Source organism: Castanea sativa, chromosome 8 (genome assembly GCF_040712315.1).
Source record: "Castanea sativa cultivar Marrone di Chiusa Pesio chromosome 8, ASM4071231v1".
Lineage (NCBI taxonomy): Eukaryota > Viridiplantae > Streptophyta > Magnoliopsida > Fagales > Fagaceae > Castanea > Castanea sativa.
Genome location: NC_134020.1, coordinates 40,175,097 through 40,195,815, shown reverse-complemented (window position 1 = coordinate 40,195,815; position 20,719 = coordinate 40,175,097). Strand labels below are relative to the sequence as shown.

Sequence of the window (20,719 nt, the reverse complement as noted above, 5' to 3'; positions counted from 1 at the left end):
ACTGATAAGATAATTACAGTTGAAGATAAATAATAAATATATAAGATATAAAACCTAAAATAAAAGGAAAAGGAAAATAGTAATGATGTAGAAAATTGTGAGAACTTTAGAAGCCTTAGTTTTATATATATACTAGTCACTAACCCGTGCAATTCACAGAAAAACTATTGACTCTAAACAAAAATCAACAACGAGAAAATAAACATTCTAAAAAAAATTGGAATTAATCCAAACAAATAATTAATCAACCAAAAATATAGTTTTTAATAAGAAAACAAAAAATCACATGAACCTAAATAAAAAGCATTTAAGGTGAAGATTTAAGATCAACCTACTGAGACGCAAATACCAAAAACCTCAAGACTTAAAATTTCAAAATTTATAGAATTTACAAATTTTACTTCAGAACCAAACCAAATTCAACAAATTTATATATAACATACCAAATAAAAATGTATAATTTCCTAGGCTGGAAGACATAGGTTGCATCTTTGATTTTTCTCTAAAAAAATAGAGATGTTTTATCTGTCATGTACAATATAAAAAAAAATAATTAGTAGAGATTTCAACCCAAAAATCAAATCCATGATTATCAACGTGAGTCTAACATAACAAATAAAATTTTATCGTTCCCTAGGTTGGAAGACATAGGTTGCATTTTTTATTTTTCTCCAAAAAAATAGAAATATTTTGTTTGACATATACAACATAAAAAAATAATTGGTAGAAATTTTAACCCAAAAACCAAACCCATGATTATCAACGTTAGTCTTTTTTTTTTTTTTTTTTTAGTCCTATCATAATTTTTGTATTTATATAAAGTATCAACGTTTGAGTTTGAGTTTAAGTTGGACTTGTTAGAGAAATAGAGTTCACTCCTTATTAAGTTTTGATTAAATAAAAATAATTTTATTTTAAAAAAAACGATAATGATAAGTTTGAGTTTAAGTTGGACTTATTAAGAGATAGAGTTTCACTCTTAGTTAAGTTTAACTAAAAATAATAATTTTATTTAAATAAAATAATAAATAATTAGTAGAAATTTTAATCCAAAAACCAAACCCACGATTATCAACATTAGTCTTTTTTTTTTAATCCTATCACAATTTTTGTATTTATATAGATTATCAACGTTTGAGTTTGAGTTTAAGTTGGACTTGTTAAAGAGATAGAGTTTCACTTCTTGTTAAGTTTTGATTAAACAAAAATTATTTTATTTTAAAAAAAATGATAATGATTAGTTTGAGTTTAAGTTGGACTTATTAAAGAGATAGAATTTCACTCTTAGTTAAGTTTGAACTAAAAAAAATTATTTAAATAAAGTAATAATTTTATTTAAATATTGTGCTAGCGTAGAAAATTGTGAGAGCCTCAGAGGTTTCGGTTATATATATATATATATATATATATATATATATATATATATATATAAACAAAAATAACTTTATTTAAATAAAATGATAATTTTATTTAAATATTGTGCTAACGTGAAAAATTGTGGGAGTTTCAGAAGCTTCGGTTTATTAAACAAAAATAATTTTATTTAAAAAAAATGATAATGATGAGTTTAAATTTAAGTTGGACTTATTAAAGAGATAGAGTTTCACTCCTAGTTAAGTTTGAACTAAAAATAATAATTTTATTCAAATAAAATAATAAATAATTAGTAGAAATTTCAACCCAAAAACCAAGCCTACGATTATCAACATTAGTCTTCTTTTTTTTTTTAGTCCTATCATAATTTTTGTATTTATATAGATTATCAACGTTTGAGTTTGAGTTTAAGTTAGACTTGTTGAAGAGATAGAGTTTCACTTCTTGTTAAGTTTTGATTAAACAAAAATAATTTTATTTAAAAAAAAATGATAATGATGAGTTTGAGTTTAAGTTGGACTTATTAAAGAGATAGAGTTTCACTCTTAGTTAAGTTTGAACTAAATAAAATAATAATTTTATTTAAATATTGTGATAATAATTTTATTCAAATATTATGCTGACGTGGAAAATTATGAGAGACTCACGGTTTTATATATATATATATATATATATATATATATATATATATATATATATATATATATATATTTATAGACTAGTTGAATGCCCGTGTGTTGCACGGTTTTGGTCAAGAACTTATTAAATACAATATATATTAATGCATTTGAGAAATAATAAATTAAATGAAATATTTTTATTCATAATTCTCTTCAACAGTACCAATTGTCTAATAAAACTAAACAATAAAAATTAATATCAACATTTAGCAAAATAATATGTCCATGTAAATTAATATTTAAGCATTAAATTAGTATCAACATAAAATTCACAAATTATAAGCTATCCAAATGTATAAGCATTAAAAAAAAATTAAAAAAAAATCAATTTTCTATATATAGTCACATATATATATATATAATATAATATAATATAAGAGAATTGATTGAGTATCACAACTCTTAGCCTACTCGATGATGTAGTCGAAATTCTACATTGTACTATACTTGGGTGATGCGCGACTTATTTAAAATTTATATGGAAATAAATTGTAATCATATTGATAATAAGTGAGCCATTAGATAAAATGGATTAATTTTATAATATATGTAACTTCGTGCAAGTATGGTATATAGTATATAAATTTTGTTATATATATATTGAATTAAATTTATTTAAACTGCCACAAACATTTAGTAATAGAATTATAGTTGAAGAGAATTTATGTTTGGCTAGAAGAACTCGTGGGAACTTTTTTCCTTACCAGTTCAGCAAGGACTTCGACTGCACGGCGGTTCCCAAGCCCCCGGCAGTTCCAACTTAAGGCAATCATTGTACTCGGCGGGGCTGACTCTCAGCCTCCGCCGTTGGTATTTCAGTTTGGAATGTGTTCTCCATAGTCTTGAACCTCTTCGCATCTTCTTTGCTCAGGTCTGTACTCTCTGTGTGTCTCTTTGCGCCCAATATCCCAAGGGTTGGCTGTGGTGTAGTGTTTTGTGTGATGGTTGGACAGGTGTGTTGTGTGAAGATTGGACGGGTATGTGGTGTGATGGCTGGACGTGTTGGTTTCTTTCTTTGAATTTTTGGTTTTTGGTTTTTTAGTTGGTCATGTGAGGTTTGTAGGTCCTTTGGTTGGGCACGTGATGGTATGGCTAGGTTATGTTGGCGAGGTTGGTCTGCACCGTAGATGGGGACAGCGAATAAATTGGTACCATTACTCTCGGGCTCATTTAATTCTGGCTGGGCCTGGTGAGTGTTAATGGCAGTAACTGATGGCGCAATTACGTGTGGAGGTGTAAATGTGGAGTTAAAAGGCGTTAGAGACGTTGGATCAGCTTGGTGTGATGGTGGGCTTGAAACCACTGTCATTAATGGGTCCAGCTGTGGTAACGGATCCGAATTTTTAATGATCTTTATGGGGCTTAAAAACCGTTCCGCAAATATCGGGCTGCCTTTAATGTCCGTTCGTTTTGCTGATGTTTTGGTATCGGTTTCGGCGGACATATCGGGTTGCGGTGGAGAAGCAGTAGACGGCCTTTGATTCCTTCATGCATGGTGCTCTCCTTAATCGGTTCCGTGTTCCTTGTCCTGCTTCCTGCCTTCAGCCACTCCCCGTATGGTCTCCCTCCATTTTCTATGCTCACCGGCAAAGCACAGTCACTGTGTTCATGGCCGATTCGGCCACAGTTGAAGCACCACCCAACAAGCCTCTCATACCGGAACGCCACTCTAGATATTTCTCCCTCCGGGCTGCTTACTGGACCACCCCGCCTAAGTGGTTTGTTTAGTGGGACTTCAACTCGGATGCGCAGGAACCGGGATTGGTCGGAGTTGAAAGCCTTGCAATCCACCTCCACAAGATCACCTATAGTTCTTCCTATATCACTCCCAGCCTCCTCAGTAATCAGATCAAAGGGCAGTCCCCACACTTGGATCCAAAAAGTTTGTTTCATGAACGTGACGTTCCTCACCGACATACCCTTCTCCCATCGTCTAAGCGCTAATATATGGTTGTCGAAACACCTTGGCCCATTATTCCAAACCCACATCAATTGGCTTTCCATCAAAAACTTGAACTGCAGTAGGCCGTCCCCCACTTCAACTATCTTCAAGTCCTCTCCAAGCTTCCACATAGATCTAAGTAAATTCTTGGCTGCCTGTATGTTTATTGGCTTCGTTGTGAGGAACTTCCCAATGAGACTTATTGAGAACTCTTCCAGTACCTTTGCTCTCTGTGTTGGACGTATTGGCATGACTTCGTCTTCATCCGTCGTGAGCGTCATATTCTGTATCCGTTCAAGGAACTCAACTTCCATGATGGTGTTTGTAACCTTGGGTGTAAGAAAATAGGTAAGAAGGGCCCACTCTAAAGTGAGAAAGAAACTCCTCTCATGCAGGAGAAGAAAAAACAGGTTTTAATAGGTTCATAAAACTTGTGATTATAAGAAAAGCCAATGCTATTTATGGCTCAGATCTGAAACAAAAACAGAAATTAAGGAAAGTATATAAAAATGTAAGTAAAGTTTTGATACCAAACCAACCAACTACAGTGCCTTTCATTTTTGAACTCTTCCAAGCTAACGCCAAACATGTTTCTTCTTCTTAATTTTTCTTTTAAAATGTTTTTTTTTTCCTTTTTAATCTTCTTCTCTCTCTCCCACAATCTTCTGTAATTACTCTTTGACTCTTCTACGATACTTTTCCCCTTATTTTCACCATCCCTTTTTGTCTTTCTTAGAATTCCTTAGAATTAAACTAATAGTGCTTAGAATTCCTAAAATCTCAAAATTCAACCCCTAATGCTTCGAATTCTGAATTGTTAGGGTAACTTGCATAGAATTCTAAATATCTCATAAATAAACACTTACTGCTTCGAATTCTCATTTCTAGGGATTAAACCCTTGTGTTTAGAATTACCAATATATCTGAATTAAACTCAAAGTGGTTATAATTTGCTTTTCTAGGGATAAAACCTCCCTTTCTTAGAATTACAAAGATTTCATAATTTAACCCAATAATGCTTAGAATTCCTAATATCTTAATATTCAACCCCTAAAACTTAAAACCCCAAAGATCACGAAATCAAATTACAAGTGATTTGAAACCCAAATAACTTAAAATTCAATCCCTAAGGTTTAGCATCACCAAGATATCCAAATAAAGACATCTAGAACATATAAATCCAATTTCTTGGGATTAAACCCCTTGGAATTGGAATTCCCATAATCGTGAAATTAATCCCTTGATTCTTAGAATTTCCCATCCCTTGTGATTTAATCCTTTTTTGGGGCCAAAATGGGCATTTGCCTCTTTCGCCCAAACGATGTAGCAAAATGTCCATGTTTTGAAACTATCTAGCAAAATGCATCTGTTTTGAAACTCGATTTTTAGAAAATCAAGTTTCAATGTAAAACTCAATTTGATGAAAATCGAGTTATTTGGAGAAATTAACATGGAACTTGAGTTCTATAATTTTTATTTTTAAAGTTTGATTGCCTATAACTCGATTTTATAAAAAACGAGTTTTAATGTAAAACTCAATTTTTAGAAAATCGAGTTTCAAAATAGGGGTATTCTGCTAGATAATTTCAAAACAGGAGCATTTTACTACATCTTTTGGGCGAAAAGGGCAAAAGCCCTTTTTTGCCCCATTTTTGGTTAATTTAATTATGTATGAGATGATTTTTCTAAAATAAATAAAAAATTATGTATGAGATTTTTATGAAATTTAGTTTATTTAATTATGCAAGAGATTTTTAAGAGCCTTTAGTTTGTTAAATTATGTATGATATTTTATGAATCTAAAAATAAATTCCTAGTGCTTGTAATCCTCATTTGTGGGGATTAAACCCCTCAAGGTTGGAAGTGGCACATATTGAAATTTAAACCCAGTACTTATACTTCCCATGTCCTAGGATTAAGCCTATCAGTTAGAATTCTCAAAGTCACAAAATTCAATCCCATAGAATTTCCAAGATCTAGAAATTCAAGTCCAAGTACTTATAATTCCTAAGTATCTCATAATTCAACTTACATTACTTATAAAATTTGTGTTGTATATTCAAGAGTTAGGTCATTTTAGATATACATCACTATAAGTTTCTTTAAAACATTTTCCCCTTTCCCCGCATGTGTGTGTTAAAAATATTTAGTATTCTAAAAAAAAAAAAAAACTTACAGTGCTTAGATTTCCCAAGATCTTGAAATTCAACCATTAGAGCTTAGAATTCCAAAGATAGTATAATTAAACCCCTAGTGATTAGTATTACAAAGTTCTCATAATTCAAATCCTAAGCTTAACTTTTCCAAGATTTTGGAATAAACCTTTAGTGCTTAGAATTTTCATTTTTTGGGATTAAACTCGTCATGGTTGGAATTCCCACGATCTCCGAATCACATCCCTAGTACTTAAATTCTCATTTTGTGGGGAGATAAACACCTATTCATTATGGTTCTCACAATGTTTGAATTAAACCCTTTTTTTGATAATTCCCATTTCTCGAGATTAAATACCAATTCGTTATGGTTCACACAATCTTAGAATTCACTCAATCTCAATATGCTTCAAATGTTCATGAAATTAATTATTATTGGTGATATGAATAATATCACCCAATTTATTTTAGCCCAAAATTCAAATTCGTCCATTAAATTTTACTGTAATTGTCAAATTAGTTTGTAATATTTAATTTTTATCAATTTAGTCCCTCATTCTATAAAAAATGAGTCATTACGATCATCTCGTCCAAATCTATTAGCAAATGGTGTTGTTCAAACATTATTTTTATCTAAAATTCTAATTCAAAACATTTATGAGATACATCATTTAATAGACTGTGTTTTTTTTTTTTTTTGATGAGAATAGACTGTGTTGTTTAATGAGTATTATTAAAAAACAATTGTAAAATAATGCTTAAACCACTTAATTTGCAAATAAATTTGGACGAAAAGATAATACTAACTTTATTAAATTCTTTTTTTTCCCAAATGAGTGATTAAATCGATAAAAATTAAAACTTCGTTTCACATAAAATTGAAATTTATTTTTATCAAAAAAAAAAAGAAAAAAAAGAAGAAAAAAGAATAGTGTTTTTTTTTATAATTATTATTATTCCTAACGGACTAAAAAACGGAAATGCCTTCGTCTTTTATCAGATCAAAAGCAACAAATCAAAAGAACAAAATAGTACCAACAAAAAAGAAAAGAAAAAGGAAAGTCTCATGAACCAAACCTCTCCGATCAAACGCCCAATCTGAATTCCTCTCATTTCCGATGGCCAACGTGTCGGTGGCCGCCGAGTGGCAACTTCTCGGCGACCGTTACTACCGGAAACCGGAACTCTACCACCCGATGCAGTGGAGGCACATCGATCTCAGCCGCAACAAAGTCGCCTGCGCCCCGTTCGGCGGTCCGGTCGCTCTCATCCGCGACGATTCCAAGATCGTCCAGCTCTACTCCGAGTCCGCGCTGCGAAAGCTCCGCCTCTTCAACTCCGCCGGCGTTTCTCTCTCCGACGTCGTCTGGAAGAACCCCGGCGGTCGCTTGATCGGTCTGTCGTGGAGTGACGATCATACTTTGGTCTGTATCGTTCAAGACGGCACCGTTTATCGCTACAACGTTCACGCGGAGCTGATCGATCCCAATCTCTCGATTCTAGGGCATGATTACTTCGACGAGAATGTGGTCGAGTGCGTGTTTTGGGGAAACGGCGTCGTTTGCGTTACCGAGACTTGTAAGGTTTTCGCGGTGCCGGATTTCAAGACGAGGACGGTGGTGAGGCTGGCGGATCCTCCGCCGCCGCCGTCGAGTGAGCTGGAATTGGAACTGGAGCTGCCGCATTGCGTGGCGGTGATCGAGCCGCAGTACACTCTGTCCGGGAATGTGGAGGTGTTGTTGGCGATTGGGGATGGCGTTGTGATGGTGGAGGAGGATGAGGTGCAGGCTTTGCCGGTGCCGCCCGGGGACGGGCCGCTTCAGAAGATGGTCGTTTCCGGCAATGGGAGGTTTGTTGCGGCGTTTACGCACGATGGCAGGTTGGCCGTGTACTCGACTAGGTTCGAGAAGATGTTTGAGTACCAATGCGAGGTATAATTGTTATATACAGTGCCTAGAATGATAAGATAGGAATGTTGTGTGTTATGGTTTGAGATAATCTGACAAAACCCTCTGGAAAGGTTAGGTTTTTATTGGTGATTGTGAGGTTAGTTTGTCATGAACATGTTGAATTCACTATTGGCAACTATATAGGTTTCTTTGAAGAGGTCTGTTAAGGTAGTAGGGATGGGAGCTATATTTTATGATATGCTGAAGGTTCATTGAGCTTATAGAGATTGTATATTTTGATATGCGATTTCGGAGTTTGTGTGAGTTTGATAGAAATAGGATTGCTTCTTTATGCCTTTCAAAGTGAATTATTGGTTTGGTTTTATAAAATTCTGAGTGTGATTTGTCTGTAATGGAAAGTTGATGGTGGGTTTAATTCTTTTTAAATTAAATGCATACCTGGTGAGAACCTTGTTCTCTGAGCTGATGTTGCAATTAGAGTGATGCTGTCTTCTAAAGTGATGAGGAAAGATTGTATAAATACTGCTAACTGCTGCCCGAAATGCAGCTCACTTATAATAATTTCTCGAGCAAAATGGATATTTTTAATCTTCATGGGGCATCCTACCCTTCTTTCTTTTATTGTTTTTTTAGTTTCGTTGATTAAAGGATTAGAGTAGCCTATAGTTTGTTGTTTTTTGATGGGTTCTTAGCACACTGCCTGTGTGGTTTTTTATTGTACCTTTTCATCGTTTTTGGAATGAAGGATCATTTACCTATTAAAAAAAAAATTAGAGTAGCTTATATGCAAATTATCTTATATAATTTTCATGTGTACAGTCAGCTCTTCCTCCTGAGCAGCTTGCTTGGTGTGGATTAGACAGTGTGTTACTTTATTGGGATGATATGCTTCTGATGGTGGGTCCTTCTGATGAACCAGTGCGCTACCTATATGATGAACCAATAGTTCTTGTTCCCGAGTGTGATGGAGTTAGGATATTGACTAATACAAGTATGGAATTTTTACAACTGGTACCTAATTCCACAGTATCCATCTTTAAGATTGGGAGTACATCACCTGCAGCTTTACTGTATGATGCGTTGGATCATTTTGACAGGCGCAGTGCCAAGGTAGGCTTCTCTCTCTCTCTCTCTCTCTCTCTCTCTCTCTCTCTCTCTCCACATAGTGTAAACAGAAATAACTAATTTCATTTATTTATTTTGGCCTGATAATAAAGAGCAATCATCATGGAGCGGATGTCATAGGTTGAATTCTATTGTATCTATAAAAAAAATGTATTCATTTTGAGCGATTCCAATTTCTTGATTAGTATGTTATTGGATTTACCATATTTCTCTTCCTTTTATTTTTGAGTCATCAAAGTTAAAGACAATGGAAATTGATTATTAATCTCATTTGCTGATGAATACAGAAAAAAATTGGCATGGGCATACTTTGTCAACTGTCAGAAGCTTCTGAAATTTTTGTTCCGATACTTGTGAGGTTGTCAGTCAAGACCCACTAGGTGTATGTGTAATTTACAAATACTACTAATAATAAAAAACTTATGAGGATTGCAATATACCTAGTTAGACCTCATTTTCTTTTTTCTTTTTCTTTTTTTTTTGTTGATCAGACCACATTTTCTTGTTAATTTGTTGTTGTGTACGTGTGAAGGTCTTTAACATTAAGAATGGTTTACCTATTGGTGCTCCTTTCAAATTTATCATCTCATGTCATATTGTCATGTTACCCAGTACAATATGAATTTAACATTAAGAATGGTTTGCATATACGCTTTGCTATTTCTTTTCTACTTATTATTTTATTTTGGATTATAAATTGGTGTGAAGAATATAAAAATTACACAAGTTCTATATCAGTGGTTTAATGCTATCTTTGGAGTTACTTACAAAGATTTTTTTTTTCTCATTCTTTGCCAGGCAGATGAAAATTTGAGATTGATAAGATCCTCATTGCCAGAGGCTGTTGAAGCATGTGTTGATGCTGCTGGTCATGAATTTGATGTTTCTCGTCAGAGGACACTACTAAGAGCTGCAAGCTATGGTCAGGCCTTTTGCAGGTAGGTGTTGTTAGCTGATGCATTAGCATTTAATCTTATGAGAAATGTTATTAGACATTGTTAGTATTTGACTCATCAATAGCTAACATTCTGATATTTATGTATTTGATATTCAAAATATAGGCATTTCAGCTTAAGTTGTAAGGAATAAAGCATACCCACTCTGCCATTGCTCAAATGAGATTGGATTGTGATATATTTATATGGAATGGGATTGGATATAGCTAAACTAAAATCAGGCTTGGGCCAGGCTCTGACTTTCATGTTTGACCCAGACCTCTATTGTCATTCTAGAGTACATAGTTTTAGATTAGGCTTGTTTGCTTTGTTGCATTGGGTCATATGGAAGTTTAAAGTCTTTTCATTGCTCTCATCTTGGGATATTTTGGTGCATCAAATGATTCCAGTGATTTAACCTTGCTGCAAATTTGGTGTTACAATACTTGATAATTAACTATACTTGATAATTAACTATACATACGCAGAGACCACGCACACACACACACACACAAATATGTAAAAGAATCCACATAAACGTTTTGAGAAAGAAACAAAGGTTGGGGGAGCAGCTGGAGGAATTGGTTGGGGAAACATTTGTTTGACATATGGAATTTGACATCATTATGTTTGATGTGGTGTATCTAGAGGGAGAGGAATAAGCGCACTCTTGAGGATGTGGAGAGCTCGGGGTAGCAGCTTTTAGCGTCATTTAAAGGGTCTTTATTTGATTGTTCTTGGGCTTAGGGACTCAAATCTAGTGATTCTCTCTCGATTTTTATAGATTCCCTTTGTTCTTGTACATAGTTTTGAGTCTTTACTGTACTTTTTGGCTACTTCATGTTCTTTTCCATGAAGTAGTCTTTTTTTAAAGAAACTTTATCTTACCTATAAAAAGAAAGAAAGTTTTATATGTCCCAGCCTTCAGCTACTCCCATTTTGGCTTCCTGTTTGGCTCCTGATGTTTTTTCGCATTTGATGTGACTACACATGGCTCTGTAAATGGCCAGATACTTTACATCATTGCTTGAGTTATGAATCTTTGTTTCTAATTACTTAATAAAAAAAGAGAGCACTATTGCTAAGAGTTTTGTAGCTTGTTTGGCACCTCCTGGTGTTTCTTATGGAGATGCCCAGGGTTCAATTCCTCCCTCCCTCATTGTACTATAAAAACAAAAAGAGAGCACAATTATTTGTGAAGAGTATTTTGGTACTGTTGCCACTCATTTTGACATATCTTGGACTCTTTCCCCCTAAGAAGCATCAATACCAATACAGGATATGTTTTCTAGTACACAATAGACATGGGGATACATCAATTCTTGAAAATCTAGGGCATATACAGCACGGATACTTAAATTAGATAATGTACAATAATTATTTTCAAGTATATATTATGCTAATTTTTTTATTATCTTAAAACGATACACAGGAAATGCTAAAAGGTGTGAAACGTGTCTAAATAATCAAACTAATTTAGAATTTATTAGTTTTTTTAGAGAAAAGATACAGAGGAGAAAACAATAAAAAAAATTAAACAATTATCTCATGGTATTTAAGAGTATTCAACATGTTCAATACGGATATAACTATGGATTTTAAGTAGTAGTGCTTCCTAGAGTTTACTTCATTTTATTGCCTGTTAATTGCGTGACTGTTAAATCCAAAGTCTTAAAAGAACAAACATATTTTCTGATTTTTTGCTCTCGGTAATGATATCCAGTTGGCTTTGGCAGCAATTTTCAACGTGACCGTATTCAAGAAATGTGTAAAACTCTGCGAGTCTTAAATGCTGTGCGCAACCCTGAGATTGGCATCCCTCTTAGTATTCAGCAATATAAGGTTTTCAAAGATTACTGAATTCAGTCTCCAATTTCAAAACTAAACTTGCATGCTATTTTCTTTGAATTAAACTGAATAAGTTTGTTGCCCCAGTTGCTCACACCGTCCGTTCTGATTGGTCGTTTGATAAATGCGCACCAACACCTTCTTGCTCTACGGATATCAGAGTACCTTGGAATGAATCAAGTAAGTCTATATAACTTATGCAGACTTTGCAGTTATGATAGATTTGTGTTGTTATTTTATTTTATTTTATTTTATATAATTTTTTTAAGGAAGAAATTTCATTCAAACAAAGAAATCGTACAAGGGATAATTTTAAATTATGATACATCCTCATATCAAGTTACGTTTGCATTGTTGTTTTTATACTGGATTTCCATAAGTATGCATGCAGCATGCCCCATCCACCTATTGGACCATAGTTTGTCTGGGATAATCATTTATATGTTGAGATTTGTACGGTACAATATGTCATTGGTCTCGTGGTAGTTTATTTTTATTGATACCATGGACTAGCAATGCTTTTTGCTTCCCATTTCATTGTTACATTGTTGTGGGATTTGTTAGATACCATCTGCCTACTCTTAAGTACAGATACAAAAAACTAAATAAGACTTATCCAGCTATGAGGATTCATCATTAATTTTATAAACTTATATCAAAACTAAAGCATTTAAAACATATAGAATAGATGTGCCAAAAATGTAAAATCTTTTGCTGGCACCAGTAGGGAGAGAAACTCATGAGACTGGAAATGTGAAAATTGAAGCATGAAATTAATTAGCAGCTCAATAAGGTTCATCTGGAGAACACTGCATCAAAGAACCCTACTCTTTCCACTGGAAACATCAGAGGATAGATAGGTAGGATGTAAGATGGAGGCAGATATCAGAAACAGTCTGATTGCAAATATGTTTAGGTTTTAGAGTTATAAACTGAACATTTAAGTATGAATTTAAGATGCAAATCCATATAATTATTGTCGAACGTTTTGAACGATTTTTTTTTTTTGTTTTTTTGTTTTAAATTAATAAAAAAAATATTCATACTAAAAGTAGCTCAAGTGCAGCTGATGAGCTGTAACTTAACTAGTGTTTCCTCCTCCCATAAAATGGGATGGAGGTGAGGTCATGGGTTAAAGACCCATCGTGTGCCTGTGTAACTTACCAATAATAATAAAAATGTAGCTCAATTTCACAGGGTGTACTAAAGAATTACCTTTAACAATGATTTTTGGCTGACGCATATCTATCATAGTTAAGTGAACCATAGTCATAAAAGTTTAGTTTAAATGTATAATGTGACTTGAAAATAAATATCTAAGCTAGTGACAAGATAGGCTGATTGTAAATTTACATTACAGATTTAGTTTGAGTAGTTTTGATGCGGTTTTAGTGTGAGTTTGTGAGGCTAGAGGAGGCTGGTGCACTAGAATTGTAAGAGGTACTCGTGGGTGTGGGATGCGGAAGAGCATTAGAGGAGCAAAGAAGTTCTTTGGACAAGTAGTGTATAATGTGGGGTAGGGTCACCGTATTAGTTTCTGGCATGATACTTGGTGTGGGATTACTCCTTTAAAGGACATTTTTCCTGATCTGTTTACCTGTTCTCGGTCTAAAGAGGCTTGGATTTCTAACCTCATTGTATCTGCCTCAGAAGGGGGAAGTAGGAGCTGGAATTTTCAATTCTGTTGAGCTCCAGAGGATTGGGAGCAGGAAAATGTTTGTTCTTTCATTGAGTTTCTGTATTCCACTATGCCGAGGGGTGAGGGGGATGATAATTTGACTCGGAAGTTGACTAAGAAGGAGGTGTTTGATGTGCGCTCTTACTATAAGTTATTGTTTGGTCCTCTCAATGAGGTTTTTCCTTGGGAGTGTATTTGGTGTACAAAGGTGCCTAAACGGGTGTCTTTCTTTTTATGGACAACAGCTAGGGATGGGATGCTCACTATTGATAATCTAGTTAAGAGAGGTCAATCCTTGGTTAATAGGTGTTGTTTATGTTGTTGTGATGGGGAAATTGTGGATCATCTTCTATTCCACTGTTAGTTTTCTCATGTAGTGTGGAGTGCAATTTTCAAGGTATTTGGGATCCATTGGGTATTGCCTAAACGGGTGTCTTTCTTTTTATGGACAACAGCTAGGGATGGAATGCTCACTATTGATAATCTAGTTTAGAGAGGTCAATCCTTAGTTAACAGGTGTTGTTTATGTTGTTTTGATGGGGAAATTGTGGATCATCTTCTATTCCACTATAAGTCTTCTCATGCAATATGGAGTGCAATTTTCAAGGTATTCGGGATCCATTGGGTATTGCCGAAGACAGTTAGCTCTCTCATCTTTTTGCTTGGAGTCACTGGTTTGGAAAGCATCTATCAACCATATGGAATATGGTCCCGGCATGTTTAATGTGGCTGGTTTGGATGGAACGTAATACACGCATCTTTGAAGACAATAAGAGAACCTTAGATCTTTTAAAAGCTCTTCTCTTCGGTAATTTGTTTTAGTGGCCACATGTTTGGGGTTTTACGAATTGTATTTCCGTTTCTGAATTCTTACACTCTATTAGATTAAGTTTTTGAACCTACTGTATTTTTTCTTGATCAGAATGTTCACCATCGTGAACATGATGCTCAGCATTTTTGAATTAAAGTTTTATTACCTATCAAAAAAAAAAAAGTGTTGAGTTTGTGAAACTTTTGATGTTTTTCATATCTTATCCAGTTCATATATATATCTTAAAAATAAATAAAATAATAATAAAGGTGTTTTAAGCAGTATAATTTTCTTGAATAAAGTTCTTTTTGGAGATCGGGAAAGTAGGTAAGACAAATGTTTGAGAAATGCAAAGTACATGAGGTAACAATCTTGAAGATTTTTAAAAACCGACTGAGCTACACTTATTTCTTCATCCACTGTATGAGTGGTGCCTATAATGTGGAGGTGGTTGTTCCTTTATAGTGGCACCATACTAATAATAATTTAATGAATAAGCTAAAATCGCGTATCCTGCCTCTTTCAACCCATCTCTACTAATTTCTACTTCAAAGGCCTTTTTTTTTTTTTAAAACCAAGAAATAAAATCTGACCAAAATATTAATGAGATGGAATATGGGTATTACCGATTGCCTGTTTATGTTCTAATTCATTTGCCTGAAAATGATTTGTGCTCTCTGCAATGTATATTGACAGTGAGTGACTTGCATATGATGGTGTACGTCCTTGTTCTTAATACTTCTTTATATCCCTTTCCTGCCTACTGAATTTTGGACATTAAGATACTGTCATACTCTCTGGTGTTCAATTGCAAACTAAATTTTTTTAAACCTCGATTTAGTTGCTTCCTTATATGGGAATCATAACTTCTTGTATATGTAAAATAACTTTTTCCTGATTATGAGTGTTGCAGGAGGTGGTTATAATGCACTGGGCATGTTCAAAGATAACTGCTTCATTAGCAATCCCGGATGCTGCTCTCCTTGAAATCTTACTGGATAAGGTTGTCTAGGTTACTTCAAAACTCTATGTGATATCTACTTATTTCATTCTGTGCAAATACAATTTATATCATGCTCTTTTGTGTTTCAGCTGAGATTATGCAAAGGAATATCCTATGCAGCAGTTTCTGCTCATGCAGATAAGAATGGCCGCCGGAAATTAGCTGCTATGCTTATTGAACATGAACCACGTTCTTCCAAACAGGTATTTTTCTACTTCTCTTTCTTTCTTTTGCATTTCATTAGCTAAAATCTGCTATGTTTTGACGCCCCGGCAAACGAAGTGCTGGGGCATTTAATGGAAAGTTTATTATATACGATTTATGATTCTTTCACTACAGGTCCCTCTTCTTTTAAGCATAGGAGAGGAAGATACAGCTTTGATGAAGGCAACTGAAAGTGGTGATACTGACCTTGTTTATCTTGTTTTGTTCCATATTTGGCAAAAGGTAATACTGACACAAACTTAAACCAAAGTTTCTGTTTTTAATGATATCACCAAATGTGATACATATTCTCTTCTGTTTTGATGCAGAAGCAACCATTGGAGTTTTTTGGAATGATACAGGCCAGAATGTTAGCAAGGGATTTGTTTATAACTTATGCACGGTAGCTATACAGCCTTGTCTGATTTAGTTTCTATTTTCGTTTCTCCCATGTAATTAATCTTTTCTAGGTATTATAGTTTGCAAGTGAATAAAAAATCATAGTTACTAGATGCTAATGGGACACTTGAGGCATCAAGGTTGGGTAGATCCTAGGGGCGCCGCTGGGGGCGGGGGCAACTCTACAAACACGTCCAAAGTAATGCTCTTGATTCAGTGAAATAAATTCTTGAAAACACCATGAAGGAAGGTATACATCCTGGGATTTGAAAACATGTTCTTGAAAAATATATTCTGGAGCTTAAAAAAATACAATGAAGGTAAAACATAAATAGATTTTAAGTGGCTTTTAGGTTTAAGAGTAAAAGGTATGATTCCCAACAAGGAGAAATCAACGAACAGCATATAATATCTGGAATTTAAACAAAGCCTGGCATGGAGAGGAGAGAAAGAGAGGGGGGGGGGGGTGTGGGGTGTTGAGGAATTTCAACGGGATTGCAGGGCTTCTTATAATCTTTTTCAATTTCTTTGCCTTTTGGTTGAAACATTATACTAAAATAACAATGGAATGAGAGAGAGAGAGAGAGAGAGAGAGAGACACTTGGGCTGCATCTTTCTCTGCTTTTGTGCCTAGGTTGTGCTTTTACGGTGGTCAAAATGGAATTTTTAGCTGTCAAGTATCTAGTTTGTGTGTGTTCTATGTGTGAATGCTCATTGTGTTAACTGTTTCAGGTGCTACAAGCATGAATTCCTGAAGGACTTCTTCCTATCAAATGGACAACTCCAGGTATGTTTTAATTCTTTGAGATCAAGGATTGTGTGTGTGTGTGTGTGTGTGTGTGTGCACACGTGTATGTATGTTTGTGCGTATATAAAAGTTTCCGTAGAGAGTACATTTTGTGTTTGAAAGGGTCCTGTAGAGAGTAAGGATTAGGGAACCATAGGCTGGTAATCGTTTGTTGTATTTCTGATTATTATAAAGGGTGTTTAGTGTAAGATATGGTTTGAGCATCTGATTATTATAAAGGGTGTTTGGTGTTTGCATATCAAAGAAGATGTAGCAATAAATACAAGTATGATATCTAATCCACTGCCATACTATAATATGTTACTAGCAATTGATGTTTCCTTTGTGCTTCCAGCCATGCACTGATTTCTTAGTTCTATTTTTTTTAATAAATGATAGTACCTAGTTCTATTTTCTACTACTGTAAACTTCCAGATAGGGTTACTTCTTTAAATCTAGAAAAGATTTAGCTGAAAGTGGAATCATAATTGTCCCGAAGGACAAGGGGGGTTTCTCTGTGTGACTAGTTAGAACAGTGGATCCTTGTACAGTCGATCCCTACTCTTATTAGCTGATTTCTGTTTATAGTACAGGACTTGCAAAGCTAATTTGGTATTTGATTGAATACTTAATGAATTTTCTATTGATAATCTCTGGTACACTGGAACATTGATTTATGCTAAAAGTTTCTTCTGGTTTTTGTAGGAGGTGGCTTTTCTTTTATGGAAAGAGTCATGGGCGATAGGAAAGAATCCCATGGCAATCAGAGGATCTCCTCTCCATGGTCCACGCATAAAACTTATTGAGAAGGCTCATAGTCTTTTCTCAGAAACAAAGGAACATACCTTCGAGTCAAAGGCTGCTGAAGAGCATGCCAAATTGATAAGGTGAGAAATGATTTACTTAGATTACTCATACCATTTGTTCCTTATCTCTCTCTTTGTAATTAGTTCTCTTCTGTTTTTCTTTTTCTCTTCTTTGTAATCTTTGATATGCTTTGTGTTTTTGCTTAAAGCAGTTTTTTGAATATATATCTTTTCTACTTATCAAAATAAAAAAGTTATAGTGCCCCTTGTTATATCACTCCTCAAGATGCAGCATGTTTTATTGGTTTTACAAGGTTATATTAAATAAAAATATATGCCAAGTATTTAGGGTTTAGACATAGTTATTCACACTGCTTCTGGAGTATGAAATAACCATTAATACAAGATGTAGAATAATAAAGAATGCTACTAATTTTTTTTTCTATTTCTATAGAATGCAACATGAATTGGAGGTGACTACAAAGCAGGCCATTTTCGTTGATTCAAGCATCAGTGATACAATCCGCACTTGTATTGTATTGGGAAATCATCGAGCCGCAATGAAAGTGAAAACAGAATTCAAGGTTTGTAAAGTTTCTTCAATGCTTCTTAGGGTAAACAAAAAATAGGGTTCATCTTGTTCCTCATTCCATGAAATTTTTAATAGAAAAAGGGTGCTGAAGCATGTCCTTGGGTGAGAAAAGATTGAGCAACTTTCAGCTTTCATAATTGTTTATGTGCCACCTATTTGTTTTATCAGGTGCACTTTTGAAGTTGATTGTTGTTGATTTGTCTCAGGTTTCCGAGAAGAGATGGTATTGGCTTAAGGTTTTTGCTTTGGCTACAATCCGAGATTGGGATGCCCTGGAAAAGTTTTCGAAGGAGAAGAGACCGCCAATTGGTAAGTTTTCCGACTCTAGTTTAATTTAAGATGGTAATGAAAAGAAGCAAACACAATAGTAATCTTATTTTGTTTACATGTAATCTTCACTAGTTGTCTAATATTGAATCATGGATTTGATGTAATGTATGCATTGGGTAAGAGTATTTTAGTTTAGGTGGTAACTATTGTCAAGTATTCCTTCCAGTGATGTGCTCTTCCAAGTCTATGAGTAATTTTTAGGGAGATATGTCCTAGTCTATATCCAATAATTTTATCTATATTATAAGATATAATGGATTCAAAAGAGTTTTATGTCAAGGTTTTCTCTCTAATCTCTCTTGATGTCATAAGTTGATTACCTATTTGCATTTCTCTTCTAATAGGTTACAGGCCATTTGTTGAGGCATGCATTGAAGCAGATGAAAAAGGAGAAGCTCTAAAATATATCCCAAAACTTGCTGATCCTCGAGAAAGAGCTGAGGTAATTAAACCTGTTCAGCATATTATATGCACTTCAGATTCTGCTGCTTGCCCAGATTCAGTGCTATCATTTTTTGGCTGAATAAATTTCATGCTTCTAAACATGCCTAATAGACCGGTTAAGAAAAGAAACTTAAGAATCTAGTTTGTTAAAATAGTAGTTCAAGGTTCCAGCTTCCCACTTGTTATTTTCTGTGCAGGGGCCATATATGTTGTTTCAAAATAAATTTCTCCTTTTTGATTATGTGTTGTATGCATCAACAGTTCAGCGGTTTAATGATAACTCATGTTAAACTTATTATTGCTTTCATTTTTCTGTGTCTGCTTGCGTGAGAGTACTGGTTTTTTTTTTTTTTTTTTGAAAAAATTTATCTGTATAATACATATTCAAGCAACCTAAAGTGCCATTCTTTAATTTTGAACAGTCTTATGCTCGGATTGGAATGGCCAAGGAAGCTGCTGATGCTGCTTCTCAGGCCAAAGATGGTGAATTGCTTGGTAGATTAAAATTGACCTTTGCACAAAATGCAGCAGCTTCATCAATTTTCGACACTCTTAGAGATAGACTGTCCTTCCAAGGTGTTTCATAGTATTCTGACTCCAATTTTTGTGTTTCACTCTCATTATTTTCCTTTCAAGCTTTTTTTCTGTGTGCAATGTGTGCATATTGTTCCCAGTAAGTTGTGTATATTTCTGGATGAATGTAAAGGCATAATCGTTTGACAATCACAACTGGAGCTTTTGTAATTCTTGAAGTGCTGCACCACTATGCTGGTTATGATGTTTTCTAATTTATCCATACTACTTTTTTTGATCCTGTATTTTATCTCGGTAATTTCAGAATATTATCAAAAAGACATTGCAGAAACTTAATTTGCTGAGTAAATATTTTCTTGGATTAATGAATATTGATGGTGTAAGGCAGTGAAAACATGGATGTCATCTTTCGTTCCAGTATACGCTTGGTTGAGACTTGAGAGTCTTGAGACCATGTATCATCGCGAGTGGAGTCCCTTATAAATTTGTAAACAAGACTATCGAGTTTTCTTTGAAAATAATAATAACTAGTCGCTAACCTGTGCACTATTGAGTATATGAAACATTATTTAATTTCGGTTTATTTACAACAATCAGCATATTATAAATGCATAGTATACTTAGAATCATGAGGTAACATTAATAATATACAAATTGTAGCAATCAAACCTATATAATAAATTAAGTTCTGTCTAGCAAATATTGTAACTCTTTTAAGTACTATCTAGCAAATATTGTAACTCTTTTGAGAATGAATGTTAAGTGAGCACGATTTTTAGCAAATTTATTTTTCTAAGATGTAAATGAATGTTTTGCAGACATAACTTTTATTGACCTCTGTAAGAATATTTAAACAACTAATTGTTTCTTCTTCTTTGATTGCAAATTAGGATTTCAATCTCAAAAATCCCTAACCTCAATATAAAAAATTCAATTGCTAAATATAAATTATGATTCTAGTCCTTAGTATCCTCAATTATCCGATAAATGTTGTATTGTTAAAATAACAGTTTGTTTTTTCAACAATTATTGTGATTTTGTTGCATGACATACCTAAACATAAGGCATTAATGATGGAAGATATGTAGCATGCAAGCTATAGAGATATAAAGATTTTATTAGAAAGTCTCTTTAGAAGAAATTTTTTTTTTTTTTTCCGATTAC

The 20,719-nt window shown here is 34.1% G+C and overlaps 2 protein-coding genes across 2 annotated transcripts; one reads left to right on the top strand and one right to left on the bottom strand.

Annotated features, from left to right (window-relative positions):
• Positions 1-3,416: 3,416 nt before the first annotated feature.
• Positions 3,417-4,310, bottom strand: LOC142606325 (uncharacterized). The gene has a single exon (XM_075777692.1). It carries the CDS (start codon positions 4,308-4,310, stop codon positions 3,417-3,419), a length of 894 nt encoding a protein of 297 aa, XP_075633807.1.
• Positions 4,311-7,170: 2,860 nt separating this feature from the next.
• Positions 7,171-19,835, top strand: LOC142607461 (protein VACUOLELESS1). Its single transcript, XM_075778970.1, has 15 exons — positions 7,171-8,080; positions 8,879-9,169; positions 9,983-10,122; positions 11,856-11,961; positions 12,055-12,147; positions 15,370-15,459; positions 15,549-15,662; positions 15,799-15,906; positions 15,993-16,066; positions 16,795-16,849; positions 17,555-17,736; positions 18,110-18,239; positions 18,454-18,556; positions 18,922-19,019; positions 19,444-19,835. The coding sequence occupies exons 1-15, from the start codon at positions 7,268-7,270 to the stop codon at positions 19,606-19,608; spliced, it is 2,562 nt and encodes an 853-aa protein (XP_075635085.1). The 5' UTR covers positions 7,171-7,267; the 3' UTR covers positions 19,609-19,835.
• The last annotated feature ends 884 nt before the right edge of the window (positions 19,836-20,719 follow it).

Coding starts and splice junctions, on each gene's coding strand:
- LOC142607461 (XM_075778970.1), top strand. CDS start 7,268: ATGGCCAACGTGTCGGTGGCCGCCGAGTGGCAACTTCTCGGCGACCGT. Junction 15,663..15,798: donor AACCACGTTCTTCCAAACAG/GTATTTTTCTAC, acceptor CTTTCACTACAG/GTCCCTCTTCTTTTAAGCAT. Junction 19,020..19,443: donor ATCCTCGAGAAAGAGCTGAG/GTAATTAAACCT, acceptor AATTTTGAACAG/TCTTATGCTCGGATTGGAAT.
- LOC142606325 (XM_075777692.1), bottom strand. CDS start 4,310: ATGGAAGTTGAGTTCCTTGAACGGATACAGAATATGACGCTCACGACG.